The following is a 12,828-nucleotide window of genomic DNA, read 5'->3' as shown; positions in this document are numbered from 1 at the left end:
GGGAGCATACTGGCTAAAATGTATATAATGGAGGCGACCGTGGCTCAGGGTATTGGGAAGCTCATCTGTAACCGGAAGGTTGCCAGTTCGATCCCTGGGCTCTCTGTCCTGGTCGTTGTGTACTTGGGCAAGACACCTCACCTACAGCCTACTGGTGATGGCCAGAGGGACCGATGGTGCGATATGGCAGCCTTGCTTCTGTCAGTCTGCCCCAGGGCAGCTGTGGCTACAACTATAGCTTGCCTCCATCAGTGTGTGAATATGAGAGTGAATGAATAGTGGAATTGTAAAGCGCTTTGAGTGCCTAGAAAAGCGCTATATTAATACAATCCATTATTATTATTATTATTATTATAACAGGGAAAGAGAATCGCCATCGGTGTTGGTCAAGTTACTTGAAAAAAGTTATCAGTAACTAATTACTGATTACTTCCCCCAAAAAGTAATCCTGTTACTTTACTCATTACTTATTTTCAGAAGTAATTAATTACTTAGTTACTTTTTAAAAACACAATTTACAACCTGAATAGGTAATAAAGCGATAGATCTTTCAGCCCAATTCTACTTTTTCTGCATAATCCATCACATAAAATGTAATCAAATGGAAAAGTCTCTTTTTAAAACTTGTTTTATTTGTTTTAATCTTTTAACTTTATGCATCAAGCAAACATTAAATTATATGCAACATTCTCTGACTGGAAGAAATTTGTTTAACATTTAAACCTATTTTCTGCACATTCCAGCACATAAAATGAAATATTTTTCAAATACAAGTGAAACACAGCAGAAAATAAATAAAATCAAACACTCAGCGGTCCTGTTGCTCTATTTTCACCTGTATGGCAGGCAGATGTTTGCTCTGGTGCAGGTGTGCTGCAGCGGTCAGTGGAAGAATCTGCGAGTTTGTCTGTGAATTTCCCATTAGCGTACTCAGTGCTTGCTCAGAAGTAAAAAGTTTTCTTCCCACGCAGTGAACAGCGGACATTAATGTTTTTGTCACTTTTTACGGAATCAAACTCAAAGTAAGGTCAGTACTTCCACGCTTTAAACGCTGCACGCTCATACTCTCTCCTGCACTCGATATATTATCCATTGTTGATCTGCACACAGCTGTTGCCACAAACGTCGCACTAGCTTACGTCATTGTCATGAGACACTCTCGCAAAAAAAAATCACGGTTTTAGTAACGCAGTAACGCAGCGTGCTTACGGGAAAGTAACAGTAATCTAAATACCGGTACCGTTTTTGCAATAGTAATCCCTTACTTTACTCGTTATGTGTTACTGCCCATCTCTGATCGCCATCACAGACATTTTTTTTTTAATTGAAATATCATTCTGGAGCATGTACCATCTTTATTTTTTTTCTAGTAATTTCACTTATTGATTTGCAACATCATGTTCAGACTTTTACATGAGAGCATATGCCTGGGAACAGAGAGCTGCTCTGGGGTCTACCTTAATAATGAACGGTATGTGGTGCTGTTTCTCCAAATAGTGAATTTTGGTTTCATGTTCTGACCCTGAAATCTAAATAATGGTTTTGTAAGCTCCCAGCTGTCATCTCGTGAATTCTTACGCTAGTTTGTCTTTTCCTTCCTGTTTGATGTCACAACTTTACACTGTGTACAGCTAAAACAGCCACAGTAGAGGTTGGCACCAGTCACAGTATGTGCGTTGACCTTTTGTGATCACAAGTCCTTGTAAGGAGCTTTGATTCCTTCAGATGGACAGTAGAAACAGTAAAATGGCACAAACACTGTATTGGTTGAAAATCTTTTTTATTAATATCAACATTTTCTCCCTGAGAGAGAATACAAAAAGACTTTACAAACACAAATGCATACTGTACTCAGTGCTGCACGCTTGTTTTCTGTGAACTTTGTTCACGTCATTTAAAAAATACAAACAAACAAACAAACAGAACAGACACAAAACTATATAAACTAGTGTTGAAAAGACTTGCGCCAGGACCCAACCATTTGCCTGTACCTCAGAATCTGAATAGTTAAGAATATTCCAGTGTTTCAAGTTCATGTGTCAATTCTTCTACACGTTAGCGTGTTGTATAACCAGGCCTCCCTTTTTGAAAACAGGCTTATGGTCAGCAGACAGTGGCAGGTGTGGTTTTATATCTAAATAGTTCACAATAATGCTATGGAATTAATGGTGGCTTAAAAACACACACACACACACACACACACACACACACACACACACAAAAGAAGTGCAAGTAAGCAGATTTCTTTACTTCATATCTAAATGCTACACAATGTGCTGCCATTTCTATTTGTGTTGCTTTCCACCTCTTACATTTTGGTGGCATCTTGGGACTCAGTGATTTCTATCACCTCAAAGCCGGGATTGTCTTGTCCTTCTCTGGAGTGGTGATGATGACCCTTGATATTGTGGAAACAATAGGCGCAGTGTGCAGTGGCTACTGGCACCACTTTGGAGAAGTTGGAGAAATCGACTCTGTATTTGTTATCCCTGCTCCTTGAGATGACGGGCAAGAAGCTGTAGCCCCACATAATTTCCCGAGGAATATAGGAGGTCCGCACTTGACAAGAAGCACTTGTGGACTCTGCTGTGCCGTCCAGGAAGACGACCAGCTCAAAGTCTTGATTGTGGAGTGTGTCAACTGCAACCTCGAAGAAGGGGCTGCTTTTGTCAATTATGTGATGGAGAGTGAGAGGACAAATAAAGAAGAGGTTGTCCTTCCCAGCATCCACCATAAAATCAATGTTCACCTGATCCATGATTATCGTCTCTCCATCTTGTGTGGTTGTCGTTCTCAGGAGCTTACCGTAGATCTGGCTGCCAATCATCAGACTCTTACGTAGGTTGGCCACTCTGATTGAAAGGCAAAGATAGTTATTTCTGGGGCTAATCACAGCCATTGGACTAAATGAGATGGTTTTAGCTCTCTTTTTAGGTAAAGAGATCTTGGCCATTATAAGACCACACATGAAGCAATTAATAATTGCTCCGAGGACTGACTGGATAGTGACAAGAGCAACAGCACCCGGGCAGTGAGGTGTGAGTGCTCGTACGCCGTACCCAATAGTGGTCTGTGTTTCAAGGGAGTAGAGATATGCTGTGGTGAGTCCTGCAACACCCCAAACACACGGAGTGTGATCTGGTGAGGGGTTTTGCCAGGTCAGATCTCCATTATTACGCACAATCCAGTACCACAGCAGGCCGAAAATGAACCAGGTGAGGGTGTGAGTTGCAGTGAAATTGAAGAAAACGAACCGCCACCGGGCCTCCACCAAGGTGGTCCAGAAATCTGCCAGGAAGGCAAAGTGTTTGCTGTACTTGACGTTTCCATATTCAATGTTGCAGCGGCCATCTTTGGTCACTAGCCTGGTCCTGTGATTTCTTCTTTCATCCAGATACTTCCTGATTCTTGTGCCTATGGATCCACACATTTTGTTTTTTGTTTTGTTTTGTTTCACGAGCCAGCAGCCTAAAATACAATAAAATAGGAAATGATGTAATGTGGATATGCACAACATGTAAATACGTAATAGCAAATCATTAAACAGTCTCTAGACCAAAGATGCTACGATAATGACAAAAAAATATTGAGAAAAAGAAATATGCTCTGCACTCGTTATAATAAAGAAGAATATAAAACTGACTAATAATCGCTTAGTTTCCTTAATATTGACAAAAAGATATTTTTAGCACACAATTTGAGTTCTATATTCAATTTGAAACATAAAAAATAATGAAATAACATAATTGTAAATGAAAAAAACAATCATTCTTGAACTTTAAGAGGCAGATTTTATATTTTATTTCAGGGCATTTTCTACTTTTTGATACCCTGTTGAAAGATTTTACTCCTTGCCCCATGATTAGCTGAGTCTCACTGTAAACTCCCTATGCACAGCCTCAAATGTTCCAAGCTTCCCTGTCCCACAGTAAATTTAATCATCACTGAATGCCTGTAATCCTAAATGCAGCGCTGCAGTGGAGTCCTGACATTAATGAGAAACAAAAGTTTCCACTGAAGCATAACATGTAAGTGTTCCAAATAAACCAAATAATTCGGGAACTTTGGTCCTACGCAAGTGTCTAAACACAAGGATCATCTTTGTTTGCTGAGTTTCAATGTAGCATAACTTAACGTGGCATTAAAATAATTTGAGCAAACCCAGCCAGAAGGGGAACAGCTCACAGGCATAACAATCTTTGACTTTATTCAAGCTTTTAGTTCTCTCATAAGTCTGGTGCTTGATGGATGGTAGCTGGCAGTGTTGGCTGTACAGAGGTTTCCAAATAAGTATGGCCTCTGTTCTTGCCAAGCCATGCAAACAGCCATTTGGATCATGCTGTGCTTGTTAGCAAGTGTGAAGTAGGACAAAAAAGTCAGTACAGCAAGTTTATTTTTTTGTTTGCAGTCCTCAAAGCTCAAATCGTGACATTTTGCCAAAAGAAATCTGATAATTACACGCTGTTGCTTGTTGGCAAGCTTTAATGCTTTTAGAAGCAAACATAGTCATTTTACACCTAATCATTAGGTCACCATGTTGTCATGCTGTAACAAGATATGTGCTGAAGTAATTTCAAATTATATAGGCTTTTTAATTGCAGATATGATAAGTACAAAAAAACAGGTAGAATCACAATTGAAAACGTGACATAGAAGAGAACTCTTGATATGCGTCCTCATAGCTTTAAATGTACATTAAAACTGCTTGAAGTTTAACATTTAAAGCATAGTATATTAGAAGTTTAGTATATTCAAAGTTTAAATGTAATTCATGTTTGTAAAGCAGTACATGTACATTTCTGTATTTTATTTTTTCTGTAGTGAAAATTTAGTTCATGGATTTTTTTTTTTGATTGAGCAATTGTTGCTGTGACTGAAATGCTGTAGCAAAAACACTTTCTTAAAGTTACCCATAAAAAAATCACGACTGGTATGTTATGTATGTTTTTTGTCTAATATGTACATTGCTGTGGTAGAAACAAACCAAAAACAGGTCACGAGTGAAGTAACCTTGTTAAACTTCCTTGAAGTAAAAATGTACATGTGAAAATTCATACTTTAAAATAAAAGGCCTGAAGCCAAACTCACCGAAGCGAAAAGTTCACGTCGAAAAGTCAGTTTCGTCTCTGTCTTTCTTGCTTCCAGCTGATTGGGACAGTTTAGGCGTGTCCCTCTCTTGTGCTTGCTGATCTGTACCTGAGTGGCTTTATATCGTCCTGTCTCAATGTGCTGGAATCACCCAGGTGATGTTTACGCCCACAGACACATCAAGTGTCCCCACCCCCATCCCCACTTCTGACTCAAAACATACACATGACCAAGCATCCTAAGACACACACCCATGCACATGCTTCCCAAGTTAGAAGAAATACGGTTTATTTCATACATGCTTGGCACCTAGAGCCACCCTGACCTCTGTGCATCACACTTCGTGCCTATTGTGGTGCCAGAGTTGCTCTGAATTCACAGTTTGTTGGTTCTTTTTTGCGGCTTTCGTGCAGTTGCCCTCACATTTCGATATTGTGTGGTGTTGACACCACACGTTTCGTGTTCTGGATGCTGATGACGAAACAGACTGTGTTGCATTATTTACTGTAAACTCTATACACATAATATTATTGACAGTTTGGGAGGAAATCTTTTCTTTTCTTTTTTTTTTGGACAGTGAGACCATTTTCTGTGTCTGAAGTTTTTTAACAGGTATGTTGTCCATTTAACAAGTAGCGTGTATATTTCACAATTAAGTCATGCACTTTACCAAAAATGACCGCTACAAAAATATGAAATGCACACTGCATGCGTAGTGCTAGCACTGTCAATAAAACATCTGCACTCACACTGTTCACAATTCTGAGTTATCATTCTCTAAGCAAAAAACACTTTCCCCTCTTTACTGTTGTGGTAAACCGTTCCATTGTGGTGGAATACAGCAATAAGTGCAACACGTGCATTGCACTGCACCATTAGGTGTGGTGCAAATGCTGCAAGGTCAGCGGTCAGTCAGGAATCAAATGATTTCATCATTCTAAATGCAAAGGAATGATTTGCCCTCATTCTGCAAGTACTGCAGGGTCTTTTTTCTACTTTTACAACTAATTATGGGGTACATGCTACATCACTGTACCAGCATGCATTAAAATGCTTAAAGATATTATGCTTTACATTTGAGCCAAAAGTTCATACACAAATTTAGTCTCTGCTGCAGTCTCAAGTGACAAACTCAAACTTTGCCATGTCGGCTGATTTTGTTATTTTCTTCTTCTTTCTTTTGAATAGCAAAAAATTATCACAGTGCTCTAGTTACTGGTCAGCTTTGTGGCCATTTGTCTCACAGTAAAAGAAAACAATGCCAGTTCCTGTCCAGCTTAACTAAAACATTTAGCTGACCAGTGCTTGTTTCTGGATCACTTTTGGAACAAAAGGTTTGAAGTCATTCAGTTTGTGTCTTTGATTTGATCTGTTTGTTGCAGAGTCAGCACATAGAGCCAGACAACCATTCACTTTCACACCTACAGTGTGGAGTTAGGATTGGCTATAAATTTATGATAATGAACCCCACGCATGTCTTTAGACTGTAGGTAGGAAGCCAGAGTATCTGGAGACAAGCTTTGCAGACTGGATTTGAATCCAGGATGTTTGTACTGAGAGGCAACAGTGGTACCACAGAAACACCATGCTGCTCAGTACGGCAAAACATTTATACTGTATTTAAACATATAAAGAAAAGAGTTTTGCGCAGTAGTGTGGATGGAGATCTGACTTTATTTCTTTATTATTTAATAAAGATGAAGTTACAAAGCCTCCTATAAAAAAGTTAAAGTCCATCTAACTATTTCAGCTGGTTTCCCCCTAAAGTTATGTTATGTGTCAGTCCAAGGCCATCATTGTCAAAAAGTGTTGACCTCCTGCTCCTCTAATGGGTGCTGTGTTAAAAAAAAAAAAAAGCCTATAGGGAAAAAACTGTCACTTTTTGTTCTTACATCTCTGGTGGTACAAGGATTTAGAGATTTTCAAATCTCTGGTGCCTTTTGGTGGCATGATATGAAATATATAAGTGAAACATTTATTATGCAGGTTTAGAGACACCTTCTCCTCTAGCAATGCTGTACCACTGTACCACTGCACAGCAGAAAGTGGCCTTCATTACACAGGAGTCTTTCTTTTTATTGGTCTCATATCACCCTTTTGAATACAAAAAGAAATCAAGGCCAATGAACAGTTGTACAGTTTTATTTTTCAGTGGGGTGATATTTTAGCATTTTGGTGTCATTTCACATTATACAGTATTTTATTTGTTTTTATTCCTCGCAAGCCTTTGTGCGATTGCAGAGTGGTGAGGTGAGAAAAAAACAACTTTGAATGAGAGAAGTGATTTAAGCTTATAAAAAAAGGGGTTTTGTATTTTATTTCCTCCTCACTGAGTTAATTGTTTTCATCTACTAATGCAAGCTGAAGTCCTTTGAATTGTGGGAGGGAAACAGTAAGGCAAGAACATATGAGAAAAGGAAGTCGAGGGAAAAACTGCGTATGCTATCCGATCCCTGTGAACAGATCAAATAATGCCATACCTAAGACACGAGCTTCGATTTCGTACACATTTCTTAGCAATAGGATTAGGGAGGCCTACTGAGAACAAGAACCGAATATTGTTTTTGAAGAGACAATGTTCAGTTCATCCTTACTAGTTGTTCACTTGCCTGAATGATTTCCTTGCTCTATACTACAAATTCTAAATGTTCAAAACAGCAAAAGTTTACACCACTGCAGTACTCGGTGTCCTATTCTTCAGGTCTTGAGCTAGGACTCTTCCGGTAATAATCATACTTGCTCTGAATTCAACTGAAAACTCTAAATATAAACTATAAACACTCCTAAAAAAAAACCCATTTGGTTTTATTTTCATCATAATGAAAAATGCTGTTTGTGGTGCTTCAGTCTGTCAATGTGACATATCAAGAAATCAAGAGAGATCCCAAGAAATGTATAAGATTTCTCTTTAGCGTGAGAATACACTAACAAACAAGTGTTGCATAAGATAATGGAAGATTGTGGAAGGAAGCAAGCCAACAAAAACTCTTTAAATAGTTTTGTTATGTCAGCCCATGCATGTAGCACAGACAGAAACCGATACTAAAATGCAATCTATTTAGGCTCTTCAATCGGAGACTAAATATGAAAAGCTTTTATGACAACAAATATTTCCCCAAAACTTAGATTCTAATATTCCAGTTCAGAGGCCATAGTAGTCTGGTTTTAAGGATCTTTCTGCTTGCAAATGCTAAACTTCTTACAGAAGAGCAATATAGGAATTATTGCCTGCTATACCCATTATCACCACATAGTGTCACTGTGTCAGGGCAGTGCAGTGGTGTCTATAAAAGAATCATTCACTTTCTCTTCACCCAGTTAAAAGTGTAGAACAGCAAAACAGGATTTATGATTTGAACAGTCATGGATGCAAAAGGATACATTTAAAAATGTTCTAATGGTGTTGATACATTGTGATACAATTACAGCAGTTTGCTTCTATAGTGAAATATTACAGCACAACTCCAATTTTAAAAAGTAAAATGTAAAATATAAATAACAGACTGCAGGGATTTACAAATCCCATAAACCCATATTTCTTGTTTTTTTTTTCAGCAGAACATAGAAGCACATGACATGTTAAAACTGTGACTTTTATGGAAAATACTAGCTTAATTTGAGTTTAATGGCAACAACACATCTAAAAAAAAATGGAACGGGGGAGACAAAAAGGCTGTAAAAAGAAACAAGCGGGGCAACATTTGACAAATAATTAGGTTAACTGGGTATAAAAAATCTTAGAGAGCCAGAGTTTGTCAAAAGGAAAGATGGGCAAAGATGTACAAAGCCACAAAAAAAATTAGAGTCATGTTCTTTAATTTAAAACAGCAAATACAGTGAAAATCTCATAGTACACAGAATCTGGAGAAAACTGTGGGCAAGCAACAAGGCTGAAAATCAACAGTGGATGCCCGTGATCTTCAGGTCCTCGGACGACACAGCATTAAATTCAGGCATGGAAATCACTGCATGGGCTCAGGAACAGTTCCAGAAATCAGTGTCTGTGAACATAATTCAGGGTACCATCCGCGAAATTCAGGGTACAGTTCTGTCATGTAAAGAAGAAGCCATATGTGAACATATGAATGCCATCACCCTCTCTGGGCCAAAGCTAATTTAAATTGGAATTAGTGGAAAACTGCTCTGTGGTTGAACAGGTTGAAATTTGAAATTCTTTTCTGGAAAACATGGACATTGTGTCCTCCAGAATAAAGAGGAGTGGGACCAGCACTCACTTCAAAAGCCTGCATCTCTGGTGGTAGAAAGGAGAATTAGCTTGCATGGAATTGGCAGCTTGAACATCAGGAAAGGCTGCAACAGTGCAGAAAGGCACATATATGTTATAGCATAGTATATGCCCATCAAGATGGCCTTGAAATGAGAGCAACACTACAATTCAATTCAACATGACCCATTTTTTTTTCTTAAAATGGTTCATTTTCTTAGTTCAAGCATTTGATATGTTGTCTATGTTCCGTTAAGGATAAAATATGTAAGGTTTTCAGATCACTACACTTTGTTTTTATTTTCATTTTCCACTGCACCCCAACTCTTTTTGGAATTGTGGTTGTAATTCTAAAAAGTCACTGACTGCTATTATGTTGCCAATAAAAATAATAAGATCAATGCGCCTTTAGGAAGCAGTCCAAGCTTTGTTCACACATAAAACAAGAGCAGTGGGCTGACTTAAGCTTCACATTTATATTATTTACAATTTAATACTAAATGATTTAATACCAAAAGTTTGCTTGCCTTTAAAAATTGTATATAACTAAAAACAATTCACTGACGGTTACTGCACCTAAATATTTCTTTATAAAATGATGTGAGCTAGAGAACTAGACAATGTTGAGTAAGTAGGACAAATTGTTTGATAATTTACACATTACTGATACCAAGCATATCTTTCTTCTCCATGCAGTGACTGGTTTGTCATAATATGAAATTCCAACCTACAGCTTTGCCCCTAAGTTTTGTAGTGCAAAATTAAAAAAACAAACAAACAAAAAACACTTGTTTCAAGTATTATAGATATATAACATAGATGAAAGTATAAGGCCATGTTAGTCTTTGAATTCAGGTGTTCCCAGTCCCATTGCCACTTATATAGAAAAACCAAGCACCCTGCCATTCACTTTGTCTTTACAGACATTTGGATTGTTCTAAAGAGCTCACTGAATTCAAGCCGGGTACTATAATAGAATACCAGCATCAGCTGTAAGCAGCATTATTGCAGAATGGAACTGTTTACGAACCGCAGAAACTCAGTCATGTGGGGTTGCAGAGTGGTTAGACACATCGCTGAAAGTTGCTGAAACAGCTGAAACCTCCTCTGGCATTAACATTAGCATGAAACCTGTACTATGGGAGCTTCATATCATGGGTTTCCATGGCCGAGCAGCTCCTGGAGGTTTAATTTCCATTTGGCCATACAGTGTATGGGACTATAGCAGTAAAAATCATAGCAGCTTCAAACTTCAGAAATCCTGCTAAGATAAGATAAGATAAGATAAGATAAGATAACCTTTATTAGTCCCACACGTGGGAAACTATTCAGTGCTCTGTATTATGCCCTCCTACTATATTTTTTTCCCGGCTGGCCTCTGATTTTTCATTCCCACTGTGTTCTGGGTTGATGGTAACAATGCACTTCATCGTTGTGCCATAAGCTCTGACAAGAGGATCAATCAGAGCTAATGAAGCCTAGGAGGAGGTGAGAGAAGTGTAAGAGGGACGGCGCCGAAGGGGGACTTGGTGGGAATGTGAGGATGGAGGCAGGTGTGGCGGTGCCAAGGATGCAGTGAGGGGGATTAAGAAAAATGGCACTTCCACCAGTTCTTTTCCATTTCCTCACTTCCTGTGGAATAACACACACCGTTATCTGTGGACCACAATCTGCTGACCTATGATACTATCATTACATTGCAGAGAAATGAGCATTGCCGACATTTCTACATCGTACATTTCCCTTTTGCAATCTCTACTATTTGTAAAGATTTAAACCGCAGCTTACCCAGTGCTTGCTATCCTCCTATATTTTTCATTTTGTAGGAAGGAAATCAAGAATAACTGCATTGAAAAGAGGAGATACCACGCATTTTTTTCATATGGAAATTTCTGCACTGATGGATATTAAATCAGACTGGAAGCATACATGACACTTAACAACATTTGTATTATGCTTCTTTATCCCGCAGTTCACCTTAGCAGGATAACCATTTCATGCTTCTAATGGATTATTTATTACAGGAACAACAAAGAGCCTATTATACTGCACACCCCTTAAGCATCATACAAATGGGTGTACAATATACACAGGTTTCCTTCAAGCACTTGTAATAGCAAAATGTGCTAGGAAGCTTTATTAATGTATGATGTGTGGTTAATGTGATATGTGTAAAGTCAACTGCAGGGATTTCTCCACAGCATGAAGTGGAGAAGTAATAAGGTGGAAGGGGGTTCAAGCTTTGATCAGTCGTGTAACCTCAGGAGGGGAAATAATTAAACATGCCCCAGATCTGAACAACTCAAAGCCACGCGGGGCTCATCCACAGCCGGGATCGGCACAGCTGTTGCTGAAGGACCTGAATTATTACAATTAAAATCACCAACATTTCATTATTACCGTCGAGCTTAGCGCCGCTAACCCTGAGTACGGTCCAGAACTCATAACCCTCGGCCAAATCCCAAGTTCCTCATTATTGCAGCTTCGCTCATTGATGTCCCATAATCCGCTGTCATCGCTTCCCCAGTCGGTGAATCCTGGGAAACAAAAACAAGAGTCTATCCTGGTGACAGGAAGCGGTGGGTGGGGGGTGATGTGCAGAAAAAAAGGGGGGGGGGGGGCTGCAGAGTCATAAATATCCTCCCAAACTCAGTGTAGGATGTACGAGAAGAGCCTTTCTGGTAATAGCTGCTTCTGTTGCTCCTCCCCTACTTATCATCATCTCCTTATCTGTCTTTCTCTCTGCTCTCATTTTCATCTTTCGTCGTCTGTTAAGTGGAGAGCGCACATTCAGTTTTCTGTATGTCATGCTAATAACATCTCAGTGTCAAGCATCCACCTCTCTGCCCGCAGCCTGATGGGTATCATATTTTGTGTACATATTACCCTGGTAACAAAATTTGAAATATGATCAATGAATATCTACATGGATGTATTTGAATAAACTCCACACTGATCATTGCCCCATGAGCTCAGTGACCATCAGCATGGCTGATGTGACTGCATGAGACTATAGTTTCAGTTTGGTTTATACAGGCATCCTTTATTCTACGTTAGGTGCTAGTGTGTGACTTGAAAACTGAAATTCTAGGTCCAAAGGGTCCTTTTCACTCTTTTTAGCACCTCCTTCACCTCTGTCTCGTATGTTTTGGTTCTTTTTTGTCTTGCTCCGGCTATTTTTCGTATGAGATCTCTTTTCACTGTTTCTACTTTTTTATGTCTCTCTCAACCCCTCAGGGTGTTTTTTCAACTGCAGTTCTAGAGCAATTGATTATACCACACTACTGTACATGACTGCTCTTTCCCTGTCTGCAGCCAAACACACACACACACATACACCACCCTCATCTGACTTTGCCTCCCTCTCACTGTACTTGACTTTTCTGAGTCTATTTCTCTCTGCCTATGCAGCAGATAAAAAAGGAACCATGTGGTAGATGTATACACACACACACACACACTGAAACTGATGCTCAGTGCAAACAGGCATAAACACATACACTCCAATAAAGGAC

At 39.0% G+C, this 12,828-nt stretch overlaps 1 protein-coding gene across 1 annotated transcript; it reads right to left on the bottom strand.

Annotated features, from left to right (window-relative positions):
• Positions 1–1,763: 1,763 nt before the first annotated feature.
• On the bottom strand, positions 1,764–5,230 carry kcnj1a.1 (potassium inwardly rectifying channel subfamily J member 1a, tandem duplicate 1). The gene is made up of 2 exons (XM_040008962.1): positions 5,089–5,230; positions 1,764–3,468 (listed from the first exon to the last, which is right to left on the bottom strand). Exon 2 carries the CDS (start codon positions 3,428–3,430, stop codon positions 2,309–2,311), a length of 1,122 nt encoding a protein of 373 aa, XP_039864896.1. The 5' UTR covers positions 3,431–3,468; positions 5,089–5,230; the 3' UTR covers positions 1,764–2,308.
• Between the last annotated feature and the right edge of the window lie 7,598 nt (positions 5,231–12,828).

The sequence above is a fragment of the Simochromis diagramma genome, unplaced genomic scaffold (genome assembly GCF_900408965.1).
Source record: "Simochromis diagramma unplaced genomic scaffold, fSimDia1.1 OVJJ01000344.1, whole genome shotgun sequence".
Classification (NCBI taxonomy): domain Eukaryota; kingdom Metazoa; phylum Chordata; class Actinopteri; order Cichliformes; family Cichlidae; genus Simochromis; species Simochromis diagramma.
The sequence above is the reverse complement of the archived record's forward strand: the minus strand, read 5'-3'. Positions and strand labels throughout refer to the sequence as shown.